Source organism: Hemiscyllium ocellatum, chromosome 28 (assembly GCF_020745735.1).
Source record: "Hemiscyllium ocellatum isolate sHemOce1 chromosome 28, sHemOce1.pat.X.cur, whole genome shotgun sequence".
NCBI lineage: Eukaryota > Metazoa > Chordata > Chondrichthyes > Orectolobiformes > Hemiscylliidae > Hemiscyllium > Hemiscyllium ocellatum.
This window is the reverse complement of record NC_083428.1, coordinates 4,983,149-5,010,100: the sequence shown is the minus strand read 5'-3', so window position 1 is coordinate 5,010,100 and position 26,952 is coordinate 4,983,149. Positions and strand designations below refer to the sequence as shown.

Here is a 26,952-nt window from a genome sequence, read left to right as displayed (position 1 = left end):
AAACCTCTATAAGGTCACCCCTCAGCCTCTGACGCTCCAGGGAAAACAGCCCCAGTCTATTCAACCTCTCCCTACAGCTCAAAACCTCTAACCCTGGCAACATCCTTGTAAACTTTTTCTGAACCCTTTCAATGAATAGTGAAGACATCTTTAAGGGAAAGAAATGGGAAGATATGTATGTTGGATGAGATGAAGTAGGAGTGAAGTCCTCACATAAACATCTTTTCTTCCTGAGGTCTAACTTGTATGTCAGAAAGGAATCAAGCTCTAGATAGTTTTTTGCCCAGCTATTAGTCTTGGAACAAGGTAATTTCAAATCTACCAAGACTAACTCCCTCTTTCTGATAATCACTTATGGATCTTTACAAGGCAGCACACCTTCATTCCCCATTTGGCTGCTGCTGATTTGAAAATTTGAGAGAATGCTGACAATTAGCAACAGCAAAGCAGGAGGAATCATACCATTGTCATTAAACCAAAACATTACTGTTTTTGCCAACAAGCTAAATGAAGCAGGTCAGTGGAAGAAATATCTCTGAATTTCTTTTTAAAATGGCTAGTAACACAATGGGACACAGAATCAACTTGATTTCTTAATAAAACTGTCAGTATACAGCTGAGTACATTGTTGGGAGATAAGCAAAGGACAGACACAGCTCAAATTCAAACGAATGGAGACACCAAATACTTCAATGAGAAGCGCCTTCTTGCATACAGTGAGGAAGCAAGAGGGCATCCTGGATGAGGGCAAAATCTTCAACCATGAAACAGTACATCTACCTAACTACAGTTTCTCAATGAAAGGTTATATCAATATCTTTTCTGGCTCAGAAACAATTACATATAATTGCAATTTGCAAGTTTTCCCCACACTCTCCGACATGACTTTGGATGAAATTTGTAATTTGTCTCAGGTCATGCAAGAGTTATGATGGTACAGGCATATGCTTCAAATTACGCCTTCCCAATCCTGGCCACTATCCAGCAACACACCTTCCTGGAGTTGAGGACAGGTTTGACAATGACCTTTAATGTGTTAATACACATCAGGACTCTCTAGAAGAATGAACACCTGGTTGATGCATTGGAAATTGACAAATCAGCACTTTGAAAAAGTTGAAGAATGCAGAATAGCAAGGAGAAGGGCAGGAAATATTTTGTATGGGATGCCCGCTGCTCAGGTAGAATACTTCAAATTTGGTTTACAATTATTTTTAACTGAATTTTATAACTTGTTAAAAAGACTACTTTCATTGTGAGTTATATTATCGATTTTGAATATTTTTCAAAGCTTAAATTTCTCACTGACTTTCACTGCCAGAACCTACTCATCAGCATGAATCTTTTACAGAACCAGTATTTAATCTGGCAAGATGTGGCAGATTGACAGTGTGTCACTTTCTGGTTACCTGCATACATCTGATAAATGGCTGAGTCACACTTGATCTCATGACATCACTTGGTCTCCACACATGACTCTTCCCACAAATCCAGGTGACACACAAAGCACTTTCCAGAGAACCGACTCGAACTGGCTCCAGACAGAGCAGAGTGCTGTTAACCCTTTGCACCCCTGCACATATTGAGATAATCCACAGGATTGGTGAATGAGCATACATACATCCCACCCATCCAGCAGACTTGCCCAAATTGCTCACTCCTCCCGTAGATATACAGATTATTCTCTGCATGCATGGCCTAGCTAACCCCCCTGAACACACACCCACCCCCTCACATGAAGACACGGACAAAGCAGCTTCCAGTGCCTGCCCCCTGGCACTCTGACATTCTAAATTCTTACTTTTTGACTGTTTCAAGCATCCCTAGATCTTTGCTTTCCCCTGATTGTTTATTACTCACTTTGTCATTTACTACACTACCGCATTCTCTTTCTACGTGAATGAGTCACATTGGAGTTGAAACTTTTTTTCAATCTTTGAAAAAGTGTTTGTTACTTCTTTGGACAAAGGAGTTATTTTCTTTCCTTCAACACAATAATGCAATTCACATTTCCCCTTCCCATTTGGACTACGTTTTCAACTCAACAAATTAAAAACTATTTTGGTAACTTTTAAATAATATTTTAAAAGAATCCTGACCCCTGGGTGTGGGTTTCCTTTCTACCAAAGTAGTACAGATGTCATTGTAATATACCTAATGTAGCTAATGCACAATATAGGCCTTTTCTTTAAATGGAAGTGTGAAAAAGAGAGCAGATATACAGACATGAGTGGAGAAAAATTGGTAGTTCCTGGCATTCCAACTGGCACTCCTGCGTCATGGGGACATGATAAGATTGAAGATGTCACTCAACCTTTGGAAATGGAAACGGCATCCTCTCCAAGTGGTGATAAGAAAAAGACCCTGATACCATAATGAACTTAATTGCTGTCACATCAGTCTGGAGTTTGCCTTAGAAAGGATACGAGGTGAGGTGATCGGAGGTGAGGTGGGATGGCAATGATGGCGACGCGGAAGAAAGAAGCGTGGAGAATGCAGAGCAAATGAGAATGCACCTGTTTCGATACAAACATCAGCAACCAAATCCTTCATATTTCTTTTGCTCAAGATATAACATTAACAGCACTTGTGTACAGCAATGGATATCAGATGTTTTTAAAATCTAAAAACATCTTATTGCAAAAACAGACATGATTTCCTCCTCTTTTCCTCATTCTCTAGCAGAATACAGGACTCCGCATAATATGCTTATTTAGTACAGTTAACCTCTCGCACTCATGACACATACATGATGTGGAGATGCAAGTGTTGGACTAGGGTAGACAAAGTTAAAAATCACACAATACTAGGCTATTCCTGAAGAAGGGCTCACGCCCGAAACGTCGATTCTCCTGCTCCTTGGATGCTGCCTAACCTGCTGCGCTTTTCCAGCAACACATTTTCAGCTCTGATCTCGAGCAGCTACAGTCCTCACTTAATACCAGGTTATAGTTTTGCTGAACTATAACCTGGTGTTGTTTGATTTTTAGCATAGTACATACATATAGACACAGCTAGATACCTGGTGACACCAAGGCTCCTTTGGCATGGAACCATGTGTGCCATGAAGTACCAGCCTCAGACCAGACAGTATATTGTGCAGAATTCACCCTGTCTCCCAAGTTGCCCTTTTGAAACCAGTCAACTTTAAAACTCAGTTCCTCTGTCATTCTTCTGTGTGAAATTATGCCTTTCTGGGTGAATACGTTTCACAGAAGACAAAGCAAATTATTATGCCCTGGCTTGAATACCCCAACACCAAAAACTGGAGCGGAGTTCAGATAGGCATTTTATACACTTTGTGCTCACATGTAATTGATGGCCTTTGCTGACTGGTCTCCTTGCTTTCATTATAGAACTGCACCTTGGAATGGTCAGGTTAGCTAGACATTTGACAATGTAGAACAAATAAGATTATACCACAGTACAGGCCCTTCGGTCCTTGATGTTGTGCTAACTTGTGAGACCAATCTGAAGCCCGTCAAATCTACATTATTCCATTCTTGCCCATATGCCTATCCAATGACCATGTAAATGTCCATAAAGTCTACTATAGTTGCAGGCAGTGCGCTCCACACCCCTACTACTCTGAGTAAAGAAACATCTGTCTTATATCTATCACCCTTCAACTTAAAGCTACGTCCTCTCGTGCTAGCCATCCGAGGAAAAAGACTCTCACTGTCCAACCTATCTAGCCCTCTGAATAGATGTCTCAATTAAGTCACCTCTCAACCTCCTAACAAAAAACAGCCTCAAGTCCTCCAGCCCTTCCTCATAAGACTTTTCATCCATACTAGGCAACATCCTAGTAAACCTCCTCTGAACGCTTTCCAAAGCTTCCACATCCTTCCTATAATGTGGTGGCCAGAATAGTACGCAATACTCCAAGTGCGGCCGCACGAGAGTTTTGTACAGATGCAGCATGACCTCATGGTTCCAAAACTAAATCGCTCTACCAATAAAAGCTAACACACCGTATGCCTTCTTAACAACCTTCCAACACACAAAATGTGAGTCAAGTGTAGTCAAATGCTAAAGGTAGGGTCAGGGAGAGGGGAGCTGAAAATGTGTTGCTGGTTAAAGCGCAGCAGGTCAGGCAGCATCCAAGGAACAGGAAATTCGACGTTTCAGGCATAAGCCCTCCTGATGAAGGGCTTATGTCCGAAACGTCGAATTTCCTGCTCCTTGGATGCTGCCTGACCTGCTGCGCTTTAACCAGCAACACATTTTCAGCTCTGATCTCCAGCATCTGCAGACCTCACTTTTTACTCAGGGAGAAGGGAACAAATAAGCCACCAACGCAGTGCGTTTCAACAGAAGTGTTAACACCTCTCAAGTCCAGTCTGGGACAACTCATATAAAGGAGATTTTCACACCCTGAATCGCAAGATGCCTGAAGTCCTACTGGTGTGGAAAATAGGAAATTAAGGAACATAAATGGCCAGTAGTTCAAGAGTAGATGCATTTCTTCGCTTACATTTGGCTTCAGCATACAGGGTGTGATCAAAAGAATTAAAAAGATAATGTTTGTGTTATGTACAGAGACCTCACGCAGCTGTTTGGGATGTAAACCATCAATTTAGAGGTAGCATCAGACAGAATCCTTCAATGTTTGAGCCCAGGCACAGAAGTGAAATCAATTTAATTGAGTTTTAAAAGGCACAATAACTCAGATCTGAAAAGCTAAACTGGAAAGGCATGTTAGGATGTTGTTACCCTATTTGATTTGACGTGGGGCTAGACTCAAAGGTTTGATGTGAATCTTTTCAATGTTACGGTGATTCTTTGCTGCACTAATCAGCAAACGTGGGGATTTACGTAAAAGACTTTCCACTCTGCCAACTCCTCGTATCCCAATGGTGTTAAAATCAAAACACTTCTTCAGCAACTAATTTTCCAGTACATTAAAGCCGTACAACCATTCACAACTCCCTCTGTCTTTCCTTGTAATGCAGGGACTTCTAAAATCCAAACATGATGCCACTTAATTACTAGCTCCAGGTTGCTCATTTTAACCTTGATATGTTGCAACTAGGCCTTGGGCCTTGAACTTTCAAAGCAAACATACTTTCAGTCCCAATAATGTTTAAGTTCAGACAAACTGAACTCTTAGAAATTCTAGTTCTGTGTTTCCCTAATAGTTTGATTATAGCAATGCATAATTTAGACATTGTAAAAGTTCAGAAACTTTGGGTGATTTCATGTGCTTTGAAAGTGTAATATTCTACAAATTTGTTTAAGTTGATTGATGAGGCCGTAGTTAACTTGGTAATGAGGTAGTTTTGATTCCCTTTCCTCTTAGATTGTGAGCAATCAGTAATTCAGTAGTTTGTCTTTGTTATTGTGCTGGAGTATTTGATCTTTTACGGACAGGAACAAAGAGTTAAAATGTTAAAGACAGGTTGGTTTTATAGGAAAAATGCCTCTGAGGCCGAAGAGCCCCATGAGATCAGAATACAGAGAAGTGTGTTTGAAACCAAGCAAAGCAGTCCACTGAAATGTGGCAATGTGGTATGTTCTTTATTTTAGCCTTAATGTGACAAAACTATGCATATTTAAACTACTGATTTGTATATCTGACCTGACTATGGAATAAAGCAGCTTAATAATTCAAGCCAAGACACCATACCAAGTAAAAGTAGTCAACATGAACAAATAAACAGGACAGAGAACTTGTTCAAATAACATCCATATGCTAGGTCACCACACAAATAGATACAAGGTAGAGTAGTGAAACTCCCAGAAAGGCAACAAGTTCTGATCGCTTAATGGAATGACTGGCATCACTAAATCCAAGCTGGTATTTACCTGACCTGAATTTCTAACAACATTTATGTAGAGCTTTTAACAGCAATATATCCCATGGCATCTTACAAGATAATTCTTAAATAAAATTTGACAGGGACCTACAATGGAGATAGTGGGACCAATATCCAAAAGCCTTATCAGAGATTTGTTTCAAAGTACATCTGAACATAGGAGAGATAGAAATGTTTAGGGAGGAAATTCTAGAACTTTGGCCTGGGCATCTAAAGGTGAGAAGTCATTGATGGAGAAATTAAAGTGAGAGATGTGCAAGAAACCTGACTCAGAAGAGTGCTGTACAGTGTTGTACAGTTGTACAAGTGTTGTACAGTTGGGGACAATACGGAGATAAGGAGCAACATCGACCAGGAAGAGATTCTGAAGAAGGATGAGAATTTTAAAATTGTGTTGCAGTTTGACTTGGAAATACTGCTAATTAGTGAGCATGAAGGCATCTTACTACGAGAGTAGACATAGGAAACAATATTAGATGATTTTAAGCTTATAAAGGGTGCAAGGACAAGTTTGGTCAACAGAGTATGGAGGCAAACCAATCTAGAGATAAAGATGTGGATGAGCATTTCAGCAGCATTTCTGATGTTGAGGATAGGGCGATGCATTAAGAATGGAAAGTGGTAGTCTCTTTGAGGTGTTATCAGCGTTGGGAGGTACAGGTGTGTGTTCAGCACTCTATTGAGTCAATCACTGGGACAGCAGGAGGGAAAAATATTCAAAGACAGAAGGGTTAGAGAGCAAGGATAGATAAATAAGGCAACTATCTTATTCCTGGCCATTAAAAAGTAATCCATATTGCAAGTGCGCTCTCTCTCTCACAAACACACACACACAGTGAGGAGATGGTTCAGCCGGTGGTGTTGTGTCAATATTCTATATTCAGTTGCCCATTTCTAAAGCAAGTTCAAGTTAAGATGGAATGTCAGCCTTTTAACCACACAACTTAACATTTAAACATCCCAATAAGCAAGAATGCTGACTCCACCCTTCAGTCTGGCTTCAGGAGAACAGAGTCAGACTTGTGTTATGATTGGACCACTCCTTACAAAATACAGATTGACTTTGACCTCCCTGGTCAGAATGGATGAATGGCACATTGGGTACGGAGGATAAATATGGAATTTTATACATCACTTTTCCAAATCTGCGCTATCCAATACATCGCCCCTTATGTTGTAAATTAACCATTAATATCTGGTAATAATTGTGTCTCTGATCATTAAGGCAATAAATAATCAAAGCCATCAGCACTTGTGCTGTGATCTTAATTCACATGGCATATGCATGCGAACTTTAACTTTTTAATGTATTTGTTTGAGAAGTGGAAAGACTAAAGTCAGAAGATGCAAGTAGCTTTGATCATTGAGTGCATTTTAGTTCCTAAATAGTGGTAGCTAACCATCTCCCCATGACATTCAACAGCACCCCCATTTCAATTTCCTGGGGGTTACCATTGACCATGAACTGAACTGGATTCGCCAAATGAATACTACAATTAAAAATGCCTGTCCAGCCACCTTTAAAAGGTACTTTCTAACCTGCAAGCTCTCGTGTTAAGAGGACAGGGCAGCAGATACTTGGGAACATAACCACTGGCAAGTTTCCCTCTAAGCCAGACAACATCCTGACATGGAACCAGATCACCATTCCTTCATTGTCACTGGTTCAAAATCCTGGAATGCTCTCCCTAACAGCACTGTGGTTGTACATTACATGCACTGCAGTGGTTCACTATTAAGGACATACTATAACTGCTGGCCCAGCCAGCGATGTCCAAATCCTGTGAAAGAATAAAAAATTACTAAGGCAAAATAAATAGATAATACATCTCAGGTAAAAATAATTATGTCCAAGATGTTTTCCACTAAAATTATTATATATAGCTAAAACAGTGAGGTAGCCACACCCTGTGATCAGTCAGCAATTGTTATTTCAACTAGGAGAAAGTGAGGACTGCAAATGCTGGAGATCAGAGCTGAAAAATGTGTTGCTGGAAAAGTGCAGCAGGTCAGACAGCATCCAAGGAGCAGGAGAATCGACGAGAAGGGCTTATGCCTGAAACGTCAATTCTCCTGCTCCTTGGATGCTGCCTGACCTGCTGCGCTTTTCCAGCAACACATTTTTCAGCAATTGTTATTTGTCAATCATTATCTTAAAATTGGCTCCATGTTTTGCTTAGTCCATCCATGTAGCTAGGATATTAACTTTTAAGTATTGCCCATTTTGCACTTGAGGAGGAAACTGCACAAAATTGAAAAAGAAAAAGTGCCATGTTATTAAGGAGGGACATCAAACAAAATGTTTGATCACAATGTCACCCATTCAAGTCAGACAAGAGGGTGCCTTATTATGCACAGCTCAGCTTTGAAAACCTAATTTCCTCAAGCAGTTTGCTCTCATATAGCAAATTAGTTAATCTGAATTGAAGAAATTAGATTGATTAAACACAGATAAACTGCTCACAATCACACGCTTAGGAAGCATTGTGAACTATTAAGTGCAGCAAAATTGCATTCAATTATAAGTACAGACCCTGGCATTATCAACAGGTCAAGGAACCAACACTAGTTCCACAAGGCACATGAGTGCATGCTGAAGAAATGCAAGGGAATCTAGAAATGAGGTGCCAACCTGATGAAGGTACACAGGACCTACATGCGTGGTAAATAGTTGAGACTGTGGGCTATAGATAAATTATGCCATCCTGTGACATCCTGAATGAGTGGGCAATTAAACACTAACCAGAGGTGGAAACTTTATAAACAATCCCACCTTTAATGATGGCACAGGCCAGTTTACTGATGCAAGCATTGGCAACCTCCTTCAAACAGAAGCAGGAGGGATAAGGTGCCATACAGAAGGCTGCTAAATAAGATAAGAACCCATGGTGTTAGGGGCAAAGTATTGGCAAATACACAGTGAGGAGATAAAGGACTTCATCAGGATGGCAATAGGTAGCTAGTAAAGTTTCACAAATATCAATGTTGGGACCACAACTATTCACATTATACATGCACAATGTGGACGAAGGAAAGGTGGGCATTGATGATATGTTTGCAGATAACACAAAGATTGGTGGGGATGACAGGGAGTGTTGAAGTAGCAGGGAAGTTGCAGAAGGACTTCGACAAGCTAAGAAAGTGGCAAAGAAATAGCAGATGGAATACAATGTGATAAATTGTGAGCTTATGCACTTTGGTAGGAAGAATAGAGGCATAGATTATTTTCTCAACGGGAAAAGGGTTCGGAAATCTGAAGCACAAAGGGGGTCCTAGTTCAGGATTCTCTTAAAGTTGACATGAAGATTCAGTTAGCAGTTAAGATGGCAAATACAATGTCAGCATTTATTTCAAGATGGCTAGAAACAAGAGCAAATGTACTGCTGAGGCTGTGTAAGGCTCTGGTCAGGGTACATTTAAAATACTCTGAGCAGTTTAATGCTCCATAACCAAGGATGGATGTGCTGACATTGGAAAGGCCAAGAGGACTTTTACACAAAAGTGAACCCTGCGACGAAGGGCTGGCATATGAGGAGTGGTTGAGGACTCTGGATCTATAGTCATTAGAATATAGAAGAATGAGACAGAAGAGAGAGGGGCCTGGATACAGAGGACATAGAAAACAAGATGCCATGGGGGGGAGAGTTTAGGACTCAAAGGCACAGCTTTAGACTGAAGGGATCACCCTGTAGAATTGAAATGAGGAGGAATTTCTTCAGCCAAAGGATGGCAAATCTGTGGGACTCGTTGCCACAGAAGCTGTGGAGGCCAAGATTTGAGTTTTTTAAGACAGTGATAGATAGGTTCTTGATAAATAAGGGGATTAAAGGATTCTAGGGAGAAGGTAGGAGAATGGGGTTGAGAAATAGATAGCCATGATCAAATGATAAAGCAGACGCAATGGGCCGAATGGTGCAATTTTGCTCTTATACCTCAGTCTTATGGTCCCTCGCTTCAGAAGCAAGTGTTCAGCCAATTTGATTTTGAGAGATATCAAATGGTGAAAGCATTGGATGCAGCAAAGACCTTGGGGCCTGACCACTTCCCAGCTTTAGAACTGAAGACTAGCCCTCCAGAAGCAGCTGCAGCCATGGTACAGCTGCAATGCTGGCATGTACATAATATTGAAAATTGCCCAGGTATGACCTCTCCCCAGAAAACATGACAAATCCAACGGGCACTGATTGGAGTCATCCAGGCCAACCATTTAGCTCCAACGTAGGAGTTCCTCAAGAAAGATATTTTCTAATCAACCTGTTCAGACATAATTACACATCTCTAGAGCAAGTGGGACATGAACCCAGGCTTTATGGCTCAGAGGTAAGGACACTACCATTGCACCACATGAGCCCCGAGTTGCTGATGGAAATGTTCAAGTTCCAATCACCTTCAGCTGCTTTATTATTGGCCACTTCCATCATAAATGGGGTTTTTGTTGATAACTACATATGTTCAGTACCATTTGCAATAGTTACTGAAACAAACAGTCTGTGGTCACATGCAGCAAAACTCAGGCAACTTTTAGGCTTATGTTGATACATGGCAGAGGCTGGGAATTCAGTCACTTATCTCACCTCTCGACTCCCCAGAGTCTTTAAAATTGCTACAAGGTATAAGTCACAAAGGCGATGGATACATTGCAATTGTCTGAAGAAGCGCAGCCTAAGAACCTCGACCATATCCAGGTTGCACAGCCCAGTTGATCAGTACGCAAACCACTACACAGAGTGGCAGCAGAGTTGCACCATCGGCATCTTTAATACTCTTGCGATAGTTCTTTCTTACTCATGACCTCCACCACCTAGAATGGAGGGTTCTTGCATGGGAACACCTGAAGGCCCCAGTGAGGCACATCTATCTTTAGTAGAACTATATCACTGTGTCACCGGGTCAAAATTCTGGAATGTTCTCCCTAACAGCACAAGACAATGTGCCCACAACATATGGACTGCAACAATTCAAGGAGGTAGGTCATCACCACTTCATCAAGGGTAATTAAGGATGAGCAATAAATGCTGGCCTGGCCAAACATACCACATAAGAACGAAAAAATAAAGCAGGATCAAGACCAAAGTTGGCACAGAAAGAAAGACTTACCAGCTAATGCACAACAATTCAGTTTTAAAATCTGATGTACCAGAAAGTGGGCCACTTTCCCTTTCCCGTATTTTACTTGTGAAACAACAGACAGTCCTTATGTGCTTAATAACTGCACAAGCATTTAATCACTTATACAATCCACTGACATGACAGTCATAGTTAATTGCCCAATGTATGCTCAGTTCATTTGAAATGAATACTTGATCCAAACAAAGTCAAAGTTCACACAAGATTAGCTGTTTCAAGAACATTGCACTTTTGCTAACACTCGCATGTGAGAGCATTTTTAACTCCCTGTGCTGATGAGCAACTCCATAAGGACAATGTGATCCAAAATATACCTGAAGAGAAGTAGGACAAGACACCAATTGGCTAAGGTCCCTCCATGCCAACCTGTTAGAAGACAATTTCAAGTTGGATGGAGACTGCTCAGCATGACAATCAAGGGACTTATTTACACAAGATTGTTGACTATTTTTAAAATGCAAATTGAAACCAGCAGGTTTTGGTTGATTCACTATTAAAGAACATTTTCATTTCACAAACCAACAGTTGGATTACACCACATAATATTTACAAGCACTGGGGGTCAGTTAGCTGGACAGTAGGGTAGCAATGCAGACTAGTGCCATCAGCATAGGTTCACAATTCCCGCACTGGCTGAGGTTACTATGAAGCACTCCCTTTCTCAATCCCTCCCTCGCCTGTGGCAGTGTGACCCTCAAATTAAACCACCATCAGTGTTCTCTCAATCTAATGCGAGGGGAGCCTTATTGTCTGGTGAGACTATTGTAACTGTACTTTACTGTAACATGAATGTCAGCACCCATTCCTCCAGATATTGTGCAACCCATCTTAATCTTAGTCACAGTCCTTAAAGCCATTTACGTTGCAAGAGGCCATGCCACAAGTTCGGCTTCACTACAGGTTGCATCCCCCATTAAGAGATTTCCCATATTTGACACAGCAATATTTGGATGCTAAATGGGTAATGGACATTGTATGGTATTAGAGATACTGGGAAAAACAGGCCGTAACATATAGGGCTCATTGCTCCACACTGATAGTAATGTGCATACATTGGTAGCTTTCCTACACAGGGGAGAGCATATACAAAGATATCAAAGGAATGTTGGAGAAATTAGCTTGGAGTGTACAGCAAGAACTACTAGGTGAGATCATAACCCACAAGAACCAAACTCAGTCAGGTGCTACACCCTTGTAAGATACAAAACAACTCAAAACACTGTCATTAATTTAGCTTCCTTCTAAGTGCTAACATTTTAGATACAAATACGAAGTATCACCACTCACCTGGCAAATCTTGTAGAGCCATTTCCACATATGAACAACCTTGGTTTCCAGAGTAGCAATTTGCCCCCCTACATGGGAAGAAAAAAGTGTAGCTTTTAATAAGGATATTTGCAATTTTCTCTGTTAGACAGTCAATACAAACTGATTACAGATACAGTGGACTAGAGACATAACTAGAGGGTGACCTTAGCAGACCCCCAAATTTCTGTCGGCAAAAAATAAAGCCTGGGATATTGTCCCTCCAAACAGCACCTTCCTGGCTCTGAAGTTGGAGAAGTTTATCTGAAGTTTTAAAATGCTTGAAGAGTTCTGTAAATAGTCTTTTGGGACTATTTCTGAAATAGCTATTCAATGGCTTGATCAAGTAATCTTGTACTGAGACATTCTACAAAGACTGATGATGAGATTTAGTCAACAGACTCTCAAAAATGTTAAAAAATACAAGCAGTTCAAAAGACTATAATTTATGTCTACTGTCATTGAACACATCATTGTTAAAATAGAAGTGGCACTTTACTCTTTCAGCATTTATACAAAGAAAAAATACTTTTCTCTCTAATAAAACAAAAGCTTTTGGGAAATGGTGAGATGGTGAAATGCTCTTCTCTTGCTAAGGCCTCATATCTGTTGACAGTGAAGTGTATTCTCAAATTGCATTCAAAATATGGTTAAGATACAGCTTCAGAATTTTGGTTAAAAATCACACAACACCAGGTTATAGTCCAAAAGGTTTAAGTGGAAGCACACTAGCTTTCGGAGCGACGCTCCTTCATCAGGTGATTGTGAACAATACCTGGAGGAATGGGTACACCCCAGTCCAACACCGGCATCTCCAAATCATCAGAATTTTGGGTTCGACTTCACAATCTTTTATTGCAGACCATGAGAACTTAGAAAATAAGGTGTTGTGGATTGTGTGGGGCTGAGACAGAAGAGGGCAGGAGTATGAAGAGAGTTGTATTTTAGTTATGTAAACAATTAATCATGGATATCCATAATCCCTTCTTGATTGCTTCAGAAATTGGAGAATAAATTTCCAAGTTCTTCAGCCTGAGATTAGTCACAAATTACCTTTCTGAAATTTTGACTTCCTATGAGACTTAGAGGCACTGATTGAGGGTGATTTTCATACTTTTCCACTAAACTATCATCGCTCTCCCCAGTCCCCAATACAATGGACCAGATATTCTGGTGGTCAGATAATCATTGAGGCAATGGGACCACATGGATTGCCTAGAAAATTCTGATTAGTAACTGTCTGGTATCTGGAAACGTATTGAAAATGGTCCTTAAAGTCAAACTTTGGAAGCTTCAGCAACCAGTTAAGCTTATAGCTAGTCCCCAATTTACAGATGCAAATACTTATGTTCTACAGGGGTGTATTAGTATTAATTTTAAATATCCGACAAACGCATCTATTCGCACTAATGAATGCCTATTTTACATTGGAATATATTACAGAACAACCTGCATATGAATTGATTTATGACTGCACTGAAGAGAGGAACCTATTCGTAACTCGGAAAGTACTTGTAATAATAATCTAAATAAAATTATAGATAATTGAAAAACCTACTATAACTCTTGGATAACTACTAATTTGGCCATCCTACTTGCTGGAACAGACACCTGTCTGATCTGAAGCCACCATCTGATTTGTCAATCACACTCTGCTTGCTAGACAAGACAACAACTTGAACCAACTGCATTCCCTCAAGTTGTACTGGACCAGTCCAGCATGTAACACACTAGTCGTTTAACAATCATAGTCACAGAGATGTACGGGACAGAAACAGACCCTTTGGTCCAACTTGCCCACGTCACCCAAATATTCCAACCTATCCAGAAATCAGGAGACAAATCTAAAACATAATTATTCTACATCAAGCTGTTAGATTGCCCTGGAAATGAACAAATAAATTCCTAATCTAAACTGGACTGGCCTGGCCATAATTAAGTACTTACTTGGAAAAATATAACAATTTAAAAAGCTCACTACACACCTTTCCAACTTCTAAAGAATATTTTTATCTTCCTTAGTTGAGGTAGGATGTAAATACTGAGCCAATTGAGAAGCATGTGCACATCATTAAGCCCAGCTCTGATGTACATCCTAAATGAGTAGGCCTGCTGCACACCTATCTTTCTAGAGTTTCCCATACACAAATAGGAGGGGCACTCCCTCCTGTATGAATCATCACGTTCAGTAGGCATGAGGGGGAACTGGAGAAAAATACAGTCAAGTAGGTTGTTAAACTTATTTGAGATCCTTTGGATACAAACTCTTCCAATAGGGAAAAAAGTGGAGATGTAGAGTAGGATTACTAGAAAACCATGTAATACCTTTTTCACAATGACCGTTTTAAAACTAGTTCTAAATTTAAACCAAGCAAGGCTACTGTTAACAGAAAACAGATTAGCTACATAAAGTGAGCCGTTAGCATGGAAGAAATGTTAACCTACAGATCAAAATTCATGATTTTCGAAAATAACAATGTGTTTATTCAAATACCCTCCTAAAGTAGCAGCCTTAAGCATAAATACATTTATAGATATCTTATAACTTACGAAAGATGAAAAAGGAGAAACAGATAGCTGCTCATGTTAGGGGTGTGCAGAATGTAGGTTTTGAGGTGGTTTTTTAAGGACAATGAGCAACGTTACAAGGTGGAAGGGATTAGGGAGTTTGAAAGTCAGGGTGAGACAACTGAAGTGTGGCTCTGACATCAGAGGGAGGAAGAGGGGAGATGACCTGGGGGGTGCAGTGAGAGAGAGACTCACTGAAATGAGGGCAGAAATATGAAGATGGAACACAAAGGAAGTTAGAATCAGAATTCAAAATGAGGAGACAGTTCTCAGTATGATGGTGCTGCAAAGTTCAGATGGAGGGGACTGTAAAGTATGGAAGACAACCTGCAGAGATTAATTAAATGGGAAAGGGTAGATGCAGGGTAACAGAATTTCACTGCGGAGATCAGAAAGAAATTACAAATGCAAAAATTAAACAAATCATAATAAGCAAGTTAATAATCAGTAGTTCTGTCAGATCTGAAAAAGGAGAGAGCGGAGTTACTTTGCCAGGTTATGTATGTACCACAAACAATTGCCTGGCATGACACTTAAACAGAACAAGTGAAAAGGTTTCAGTTTGTTTTGAGGAATGATCTTGGAAATAGCAATCCATCTATTCTGCTTAAAATGTTAATGTTGTGAATTTTAAGCAGTGAGAAATTTCAAATGTCTATCGTTGTGATGCTAAATGCAGTGTCATCCACACAACTACTGGAAGGTTCAGAGATCAGCAAGGGAAAAGACACAACTGCAATTTGTAAGGTATATGAAACTGTGGCTTAGTCACATTTCACTTTCAAAACTGTGAAAGACAGCCATGGACCAGGGACATAACCAGGTTCAAAGCCTTTGCTGCACTGAGTTAGCTAATTCCAAATAAGACAATGATTAAATGCCACAACTGTGATTGGGGAGAGGGAAAACAGGCTTCCAACCGATTGTTACAAAGAAACAGATGGAAGGGAGATGGGTCTAAGAAAAGATCGAAGTGTTAAATATTTTGAAGGAACTTCCCTACTGATATAGGACGTAAGGTGACATAACCTTAAATTTAGGGCCAGGTCTTTCTAGGATTGAAGTAAATAAATGCTTCCTTCAAGCACAAAGTGATCGGAGTGTGGAATTCAGTAATTGATTTATTACTGCAAAACAAAATTGAAACCAATAGCTGCCTTTTACAATGCATTTTAATCTTTCTGTCCACATAGCCCAAAAAGAATTAGAGCATATTCTAATGCACCTTTTCCTTCCCCTGCAAACAGAGCTTCAATCAGTATCAAATATCTCTTAATCACTTTGTAAATAAAACACACCAGAATGAAATACAAGTCACAGACAGACAAATTCGGAGTATAGCTACAATTGCCAAAGAGTAGCCTTTAAATTACAAGGTTCATTAATCTAGTCTATTCTCCCGATGGTTGAGGTTAACTGACCAGACGTCTGACAAAGTAAACAAAATGGCTGCACTTAACCTCTTGAGGGCCACAGTAGCTGTTCCCTCATTCTAAACTACTATTACAAAATTAAGCAGTTTTTTGCCAGTCAATTCTAAGAGTGATGAAATTAAATTCCCTTTTCTTGCTTTCATTATACTTTAAGAATGTAATTTTCAAAAGTTAAAGCACATTCCAAAAGTAAATGTAAATTTTGCTTCTTTTCTCCTTTCACGAAAAGAAAACTGAAGAGGTAGGGGGCTAGGCTATGAAACTAATTTGAACAGCTGAAAAATAAAACCTCTGTCACCAAATGCAGCTGTGGTTCTTTTCCAACAATGCACTCACTCATCAGTGTCCCTCACTTCCAGGCACATATATAGACACACACATATACAATGGAAATGCAGAGAACTGCCTGTATCTAATTGGTTTGAAGCTAGATGCTGATAAAGCTCTGCAGTCAGTAACGTAGGTCCCAGGGCTGTCCAATAGTTAAACATATGCCACACTTGTAATGGATGCTGTCATCTCTCAGCCAGCCTGGAGAGGAAGCTCTCCTAATTGCAATGTCTCAAACTTTTCTCTGCCAAGGAGAAGCTGGGGTTGGAAACATAAGAAAGAGAACTCCCAGACACCAAGGATGTTTCACCTCCAGCAATACATCCATATAACTGAGTACCAGCAAGATGACAGAATTGAGAAAAGACAAAGAATCATTATCTCCATTGAACCTGACCAAGGAGTTAAATTATAACCAGCGGAATGGACTGGAGAGAGAGCTCATGCTCCTACCATTCTTGGCCAAAAACACTTCATCCTATTATTATTTTAAAAGTTAAACCTTCATTTTTTTGACAATTGATGGTGTAAGAGTGCACAAAAGAAGATCCATGAGCACTGCAGGACAAGTGGAATAAGGTCAGTTTCCTCAATGAAATGAAGTACATATATTTTTAAAAAGTTAAAATTAATTTAATGTTGCATACATCATGGGACAGAAATCTGGTTTGGGCGATGGCATGAAGCAACTAAAATCAAATTTTACTTTGCATCCAATTAATCTGATTACCGGACAATAATGAACAAATAATCTAAGACTGCTCCAAGAAAACAGCCAACCCCCATAACCATTACAAAAGGTAATTTACTCTCCACTTACTCTACTGGCTGCCAACTCATGCCTACTAGCACACTAAGGTGACCTGAAACAAAATCCTTACACTATTTTTCTCTCTGAACTCAAAGAGGTCATTCAGCCTACAAAGTCAGTGCTGGTGCTAGCAAATGAAGCCATCTATTCGGATCTCAATTACCTTGCCCTTTCATATAGAGTCATACAATCAAATATCTTTGAATTTTCTTCCTTCATAAATTATAATAGAGCTTCTGGCTTTATGATAGGTTATTAGAATATGGAATACTCTGTGGGAATTATAAGAAGTTATCATGCTTTTCATTCTTGATGGTACCAGAGCCAATTCTCCACCCATTTATAATGGTCTCCAGTAAATAGAGAGATTTGTTAATTTTGAAAACCTCTGTTCAATCACCTTTTTGCTGTTCCAGTGAAAAACGATGCAATAGTTTGAGATGTTCTTCATAAATCTTTCCTTCCTATCATTCCTTACTACAGTGGCGAATCTTCCTTATTCTACCAGAGTGTGTTTAAAATTGTGACAGGATCATAGAAGTGCAAATTATTTAAATTGAGAACCCAGGAATACTAGGGCAGGTGATTCAGCCCCTCAAGTTTGTTTTTTGTGAATTATTGATAGTGACATCATCTCCAGAGTACTCTGGCTCTAATTTTAAGATTAAACCCCTGATGACTCCTCGTCCATTCTCAACAAAGAAGGGAGTTCTCGCCATCAAATCCTTTCATCATCTTAAATGTCTCAATTATAATCACCCCTTAATGCTTAATATACGTGGTATACAAGGCTAGTTATGCAACTTTTCTTCATTTTCATTATGGGCTGAAGTTTTGGTGTGAAGGAAGCACATGCCTATCAAGTGCTGTTATAGAAAAATACCTACTTTTTTCTAGGGGCAAAGTTAGCTGTGTAAGAAAACTGGAAAGCAGCTAGCATTCTATAGGAGCAGGATTAGGATATTCAGATCCTGGAGCCTGTTCTACCAAAGCTGATTATCTATCTCAACAGCCTAGTCCTGTGCTATCCCCAGATCCCTTGATATCATTATTAACTAGAATTCTATCAATCTCAATCTTGAACTTAATGACTGAGCAAATGTGGATTTCAGGGATCTGGAATCCAAAAGATTCACCACTCAAGTGGCGTTTCTCCTTCATTTAATCCTAAATGGCTTGCCTTTTATTTGGAGACTATAGGAGGGAAGGGTTACTGCAATAACGTTGCTGAAACAACTGCAGAAGTTAAATGCCTAAGACCAGATCATCTGCCCATGCCCTCAATTAGGAGCAAAAAGATGCTATGGGAAAGCCTAGAGAAAGGAAATAAAGATAAAAATGTCTTAAAAGAACCAATAGAGAAAGCTCAAATTACTTCATAATAACTAACTGTAAACAGTTTATCTTGGAGCTATCTTTGCAAGCTTCCAGATTGGCAGCCTCTACTTTAACCATTGCACATAATAGATAGTACAGTTTGTAACTTCTAGAAGATGGAAAAAAAATCAACTGAGGGGAAAAGATGACCATTCAATATCCAACTCCAACAAAACGTGGCTGCATGCCATATAACCCAGGCACAGTCATAGCTTTGATCCAGTGTATGGAGTGAACTGATCTCAGAGCAGTCTGGCATTACAAAAAAAAACCTCAGTCTGTTTTTTTTCCCCCCAGAGGAGAGAAAAGGGAAGGGAAGAAAAAAGAAAGGAGAAAAGATGAAACATAGCCAGTATTTCTGATATTCACAAAAGCATATGCATGGACATCAAGATAAATAATTTCCAATCACCATTGTAAAGCCAATACCTAAAACTAAGGCCTGAAGAACAGCCACTTGGACAATGTTCAGGAAGTGGTTGGGCACATGGCCAGAAATATGGTATGTTGGTGCAGGAGGCAGACAGGAGAAAAATCTGTAGATAGGGATGGGCAGAAGAGTAAAGAGAAAGTAGGGTGGTTGGGGTGAGAAACAGGACTGGAGGACAAAGATGTGGAGGTATGACGAGGGCGTTAAGCACAGATTATAAATCAATAAAGTTGTTTTAAAACAGATATACAATAGACCACAAAGAAACACATTGCAAATTATGCTGAGTTCTGGAACAGTACCCAGACTCATTAACCCAGAGCATGTGTGATAGGGTGGGTGGGACAAAAAGGAGACTCTTATTTTGACACTGACAAGGTCTGGCTGCCAGCTGAGTTAAGTGCCACGACTGGGGCTCAAGAATGGAGATAGTGGGATGGAGAGAAGGAAAGAAAAACTCGCCATCGCACAAGCCCCTCAAACTCTTGGCTCGTTCCCAGCCCTGAAACCTCCTCCTGCCTCTCTCCTTTTAAAGGGAAACTGCTAGTGTCTGAGTGTTGGGGCAGTTTCTTTTGAACACACTGCAGTGGGCTTTCCCGCAGCACAAACTCCTCTGTGGAGAAGGTGGGGAGAGAGGGGGGGTAAGGGGCGGGAGGGTGGGGGGGGGGGGGTAGAGGTCCCTTTAAATCACACAAGTCACTCAATGTAACAAACCGCACCTACCGGCGGCCCAATGTGGCGGTCTGGCCAGGTTTGCAGGCGCTTTCCCCCAGCCTAGTCCCACTGCAGCCAGGCCGTGCCCACACTCTCCCTCTCCCACACCAGCCCGGTACCCCCTCCTCCCCGAGCACCGGTCACTCGGCGAGAGGAACAAGTCCCCCGGTACTCGAGGTGGACCGCCGAACAACGCGCATGCGCGGGCCCACTCCCTCACCCCCCCCCCATCACTCTCTTAAAGGGACAGTGCACCTCACAGGGGAGCAGGAACGTGCTCAGCAAAAACTCCATACCCATATTGATTGCACACACACACACACACGTACACAATGCGACCCTTCCTGCTTAGAGTCACAGAGGCCCGCAGCACAGAATAAGCCCCTTCGGCCTGTCAAGTCTGCCCCAGTCAAAAAAAAATTAACTATTCCAATTACCCTAACTGTTCTAAATAATCATAACTATTATAATCCCATTTTTCTGCACAGCCTTGTATGCCTTGGTATCACAAGTAAGCATCTAAATGCTTCTTAAATGTTATGAAGATTTCTGCCTCTATCACCCTTTCAGGCACTAAGTTCCAGATTTCCACCACATGAAAAACAGTTTTCCCTCACATCACCCCTAAACCTTCGGCCCCTTACTTTAATTCTACGTCATTGATTTCGCCAGAAAGGAGAAAAGTCTTTGTCCAGCCTACCAGTGTCCCTGATAATTTTATGTGTCTCAATAATGTCGACCCCACTCTCCTCTGCTCCAAAGAAAACCAGTCTGTCCAAACTTTCTTCATAACTACAACTCTCCAGCCCAGGCAACATATTGGTAAATTTCCTCTGCAGCTGAAAATGTGTTGCTGGAAAAGCGCAGCAGGTCAGGCAGCATCCAAGGAACAGGAAATTCGACGTGTCGGGCACAAGCCCTTCCTGAAGAAGGGCTCATGCCCGAAACGTCGACTCTCCTGTTCTTTGGGTGCTGCCTGACCTGCTGCGCTTTTCCAGCAACACATTTTCAGCTCTGATCTCCAGCATCTGCAGTCCTCACTTTCTCCTCGAAAATTTCCTCTGCACCCTTTCTAGTGCTATCACAACCCTCCTATAAAGTGATTTGTTGAAATGTATACAGTACTCCAGCTGCAACCTAAACAATGTTTCATACAGTTCCAACATAACCACCTTGCTCTTAAACGGTTTACCTTGGTTAATAAAGGTTAACTATGGTGAACTAACCCATGTGCTTTCCTAACCACTTTGTCTACCTGTCCTTCTAGGTTAAGGAACCGATGGTCAGGCATACCAAGGTCTCTCTGATCCTTGGTGCTCTCCAGGGTCCTACCATACATCATGTATTCTTTTGCCTAGTTTCCACCTTATGCAGCAGATTCCCTCACCCAGTCTCCCCTTAAATGCTATTCATTTTCACCTAGCAACATGTACTGCCTTCTTACCACTTTCTAGGTTACAGTGACTGAAAATTTTGAACGTTGGAAAACATTTCACAGGATTTCTTAAATGTACAATCATGGTTAATAAGCTGATGATGCAAGAACTTGGTCAAATATGAAGGGCCTAAAAAGAGAGGTCAAAGGGTTTATGGAGGTACACCAGAGTGATTGAAAAGGAGATGGGTGGGTGGGCAGGGGACCGTCCATCGATGTTATGTCAGTGAATTTGATACAAAAGTGTGGGGTTAATGCAGCACAAATTAATTTGGAGGTGTAGAGTGTGTGGACAGCTTGAGATTACCTGAATGCAAGAATTTACAATTTTAAATGTATGGTGTTCTGGTGAACCAGGAGAAAATGTACGTGAAGGATAAGCAGCAACGATAGAGTTTATGTTAGATTGGAAAGCACTGAGATCAGGGTAACAAAGAGAATGAAGACTTCAGAAGCAGAGATATATAAAATAGAAACAGCAGTACACCTTGAGCTCCTTGAGCTTGCTCTACCATTCAAAAGATCATAGCTGATGTACTTCCATAGTCCTCACCTACACTAAATAACTTCAATTTCCCTGCCTAACAAGACTCTAACTACTTCGGTCTTAGAAATATCCACTGACTCCACCTTCTGAGGCAGAGTGTTCTAAAGTCATGTATCCCTCAAAAAATTTCTCATCGTGGTCCTGAAAAAGTGATCCCCATTCTTGAAGCAGCATCCCCTCATACTTGGCTGACCAACAGGAGGAGATATCCTTATCAAATGAGCTAAGGGAGGAGCAGCGGTAAGTGACATTGCATAGAAGAAACTAGACAACTTTGAGATGCAAATGGAGTCAGAAAGTTAGTTTGTGAATGCTGAGATCATGCACAATCTGGTTCACCCAGGAGCATGGAGAAGAGTGTAGGTGTCTGTGGTGTTGGTGGTGGGAAAAGACACAGCTGCAGGGCAAAGGTCCAGTCTGTGGTGGTGAGGGATGAGGGAGGTGTGTAATACCTTTCTGGTGGTGGGAAGATGAGAGATGAAAAAATTTAAAATTCTTAGATCGTACTCCTGCCCTTGGTGCAGCAATCCCTTCTGGAATCTGAAGGATAGCACAAGCTGTTGACTGGTTGGATTCTGAACAATGATCACTTTGGCAAGGTAACAGAGAACAATCCATGGAAGCACGCAACTTCAGGAGTAAAGGAAGGGGGTTGAGAAAGAAACCATGCTGTTTTCTCAGTAAAACAAAAGCTTGCTTATTATACCTTAGAGATCATCATCAAGCTGGGGGTCATTTGTTTTAATATTCCTGATCAACCCCTGCCCTGACTCTCTGTAGGTTTAATTTTTAAAAAGTTATTTTCTAGTTTGTGAAAACAGTCACAGTAAACAGTGGGAGGGAAGGAGCCACCAAAGATTCTCATTTTTGAATGGTCTCTTCTGGAAGTTGACCCTTGAGAAGTTGAGGAAAGGTCACTCAACCCTGAAATGTTAACCTTGATTTCTCTTCACAGATGCTACCAGACCTGCTGAGCTTTTCCAGTTTTTGTTTCTGTCTGCTGGACATGGTCTGGCTGCGTTTGGATGGCCTTCTTTTCCTTCCCCACAACCTCCTCCACTCCACTGCATACCCCTTCACCCACCCCCCCCCTCCCCCATCCCCAAATCAAACAGCCAATATTCAGGCTTATTGGAAAAAATGCTAAATTAATGAACTGATAGAAAGTTTCTCAACACATGTTTTTGCTCTTAGAGGTTTTTTTTTAAATCTTATTTTTCTTAGTTGGGACAGAGAATTGACAATGCCAATGAGTAAGTAGCAGAGGTCACCAAGTCAGTCCTTCAAGTTGCGAGAGATACAATTCATCCATTTCACCAAAATATTCCCCCCCAGTATCCTACATGGAGGATTCAATGCTTAGCCCATGATACCTATTTCCCCATTTACCATAAAAGCCATCTAACCCTGCATTACGCAGCTGCTGCTGAAATACTATCAGTGAAAACTGTGTCTGAGAGTGCAGCTGACCCAGATGCTGAGACTTAAATCATGTGCACCCCAGCCCTGTAGTAATTATGACTGAGAATGCTTTGTAATCCTGTTGTAGATTATGAAATTCTGAGTTCAGTACAGATTCAAGAGTGAGATTAAACCTGAAATCAAAGTAAGTCAGCAGCTGTAGCTCTCTATTATACTGTTCAGCCTTAGGATTTGGTTTACATCAGAATCCAGATAACTGTCAGATCTACAAGGAGAAAACTAGCTGCTCTATCGACAGTGCATTTACTTCTGGTCCGTGAGCAACAAGCAGCCAATCCATAGAAGCAATGGAAAGGATTCAGTTAAGTGGGAAATTCAGAAAGACTTAGATCTTCAGTTTTCAAAGGAGGCAAAAGAGTAAGTAAACCATGTACTTTTATGATCCCTTTCACATGGTATAATGCACCAATGTGCTTCACAAGCATCACCAAACACTGAGAACAAGTTACCAAAAACTCAGTGTAAGAACATCATTAAGGAAACAGCCTTGAGAGAGAAATCCAAAATTTAGGACTCAGGTCACCAGGGGATGACTTGTAATTGTGCATAAGGGTTAATACTGGAGGAGTGGAGCCTCCTGGTATTGCTAGATAAGTAACAACACAGGTCAGTGATCAGCAGGATTTGATAAGTAAATGGGACCTGACACATTCTCAGACATGGACAGCAAAATTTTTCATAAGCTGAAGCTTACACAAGGCAGAAGACGAGGGGCCAAGTAAATTTGAGTGATGAAATAAGAGTTCCTCCTCACTTACCAAACTCTGACACAGTGGTTATAGCAGTAATACTTGTACAAGGTAACCCCTAGTTCTGAATCCAGAGTTGCAACAATACCTTTTTTTAAAAATTCATTTGTTGAATATGGGCATTACTGGCTGGGCCAGCATTTATTGTTTGTCCCGAGCTGCCCTCAAGGTGAGCTGCCTTTTTGAACTACTGTAGTCCATGTGTTGTAAGGGGACCCATAATGCCCTTAGAGAGAGAATTCCAGGATTTTGAACCAGTGACAATGAAACAACAGCGATATATTTCCAAGTCAGGATGCTGAGTAGTTTGTTGCAGAATATGCAGGTGGTGGTGTTCCCATGTATCTCATGTGCCCTTAATTCTTCTAGATGCAAGTGGCTGCGAGCTTGGAGGGTGCAGTCTAGAGATGTTCAGCGAATTTCTGCAGACATCTTTTGAATATTGTACATCTGTGGTGGAGGGAGTGGATGTTGTGGATGTGATGCCAATCAAGTGGGTTGCTTTGTCCTGGATGGTTATCAAGCTTCTTGAGTGTTGTTGGAGCTGCACTCAGGCAAGTAGGAAGTCAGGAAGTGAGTTACATGCTACAGTATCCCGAGGCCCTGACCTGCTCTTATAGCCATTATATTTACATAAGAGTGTCTAGCTGAGTTTCTGATCAAGACTAACCCCCAGGATGGTTATCAGGGGTGGGGGGGAATTCAGTGGTGGTAACACAGTTGAATGTCAAAGGGCAGTGGGTAGAGATGATCTTCTATTGGAGATGGTCATCACATGGCATTTGTGTGGGGTGAATGGTACTTGCCACTTGTCAACCCAGGCCTGGATACTGTCCAGATCTTGTTGCATTTGGACACAGACTGCTTCAGTGTCTGAGTCATCGCAAATGGTGCTGAACATTGTGCATTCATCAGCGAACATCCTCACTTCTGACCTTATGATGGTGGGAAGGTCATTGATGAAGCAGTTGAGATGGTTGGGACTAGGGCACTACCCTGAAGAATCCCTGCAGAGATGGTCTAAAACTGAGATGACTGACTTCCAATATGTTTCTATATGCCAGGTACGAGACCAACTAATGGAGAGTTTGCTCCCCGATATCCATCGGCTCCAGTTTTGCTATGGTTCCTTGATACTACACTCAGTTAAACACAGGCTTGATGACAAGAGCTGTCACTCTCACCTCACCTGTGGAATTCAGCTCTTTTAACCATGTTTGAACCAAGGTTGTAATAAGGCAGAACCCAAACTAAGTGTCACTGAGCAGGTGCTGCTTGATAGCACAGTTGATGACACCTTCCATCACTTTACTGATGATCAAGAATAGACTGATGGGATGGTCACTGGTCAGGTTGGATTTGTTCTGCTTTTTGTATAGAGGACACAGGTGGACAATTATCTAAACTGTCGGGTAGATTTCAGTGTCGCAGATGTACTAGAAGAGCTTGGTTAGGAAAGCAGAAAGGGCTGGAGCACAAGCCTTCAAGTGCTACTGCTGGAATGTTATCATGGCCCATAGCCTTTGCAGTATCCAGTGCCTCAAACCATTTCTTGATATCATGTGGAGTGAATCAAATTGGCTGAAGACTGGAATGTGATACCGTGGACATTTGGAGGAGGCCGAGATGGATCAGCCACTCGTCACTTCTGGCTAAAGATTGTGCGGATGCTTCAGCCTTATCTTTTACATTGATGTGCTGGGTTCATCTATCATTGAGGAGGAAGATATTAGTGGAGGCTCCTCTTCCAGTGAGTTGTTTTAATTATCCACCATCATTCATGACAGGAGCTGGCAGGACTGCAGAGCATAGGTCTGATTTGTTGGTTGTGGAATTGTTTAGATCTATCACTTGCTGCTTATGCTGTTTGGCTTGCAAGTAGTCCTGTTTGGTAGCTTCAGCAGATTGACAGCTCAGTATTGAGTATGCCTGGTGCTGCTCCTTGCATGTCCTGTTGCACTCTCCATGGAACTAGGGTTTGATCCCTTGGCTTGGTGGTAATGTCAAGTGGGAGATTTGTTGGAGATTACAGAATATGTTGTGCTGTTAATAGCCCAAAACACCTTGAGGATGTCCAATCTTGAGTTGTGAGATCTGTTCCTGGTCTGTCCCATCTAGCACAGAGATAGTGCCACACATCATGATGGAGGTAGTCTCAATGTGAATACATGATTTCGCCTCCATAAGGACTGTGTGGTGGTCACTTTTACAGATAGTCATGGACAGGGGCACCTGCAGCTGGCAGAGTGGTAAAGATTAGGTCAAGTATATTTTTTCTCCTCATTGGTTCCCTCATCACGTGCTGCAGACCCATCCTTTGGGACCTGACCAGCTCAATCAGTAGTTTTGTTGTCAAACCACTCTTTGTGGTGACCACTAAATAGTCCACCCAGAGTAAAGTTTGCACCCTCCTTACCCTTACCCTCAATGCATCTTTCCAAGTATTGTTCAACATGGAGGAGCACTGATTCATTAGCTGTGGGGGGACTGTACGTGGTCATCAGCAGGAGGCTTCCTTGGCCTTGTTTAACCTGATGCAATGAGACTTCATGGGGCCCAAAGTCAATAATGAGGATTCCCAAGGCAATTCCGTCTCAACTGTACCACAGGATATACCCAGGGATGGTGATGGTGATGTCTGGAACATTATCTGTAAGGTAAGATTCTGTGAATGTGATTATGTCAGGCTGTTGTTTCTCTCGTCTATGATTCAATTTTAGTACCAGCCTCTAGACGTTAGTGAGGAAGATTTTCTAGGATCAACAAGGTTGTTTTTGCTGTTTTCGTTCCAGTGCCGAGGTCAATGTCAGATGGTCATTCCGGTC

At 41.2% G+C, this 26,952-nt stretch overlaps 1 protein-coding gene across 5 annotated transcripts in view; it reads right to left on the bottom strand.

Annotated features, from left to right (window-relative positions):
• Positions 1 to 26,952, bottom strand: part of gatad2ab (GATA zinc finger domain containing 2Ab) — a 139,507-nt gene that overhangs the window by 60,121 nt on the left and 52,434 nt on the right. For 4 of the 5 annotated variants that reach the window (XM_060846282.1, XM_060846287.1, XM_060846283.1 and 1 more), the window contains one exon: positions 12,234 to 12,301. In XM_060846282.1, coding sequence (XP_060702265.1) covers positions 12,234 to 12,301 — 68 coding nt within the window. Of the gene's footprint in view, positions 1 to 12,233; positions 12,302 to 19,923; positions 20,087 to 26,952 lie in introns of those variants that run through there. The other variant, XM_060846286.1, reaches the window with a different exon arrangement.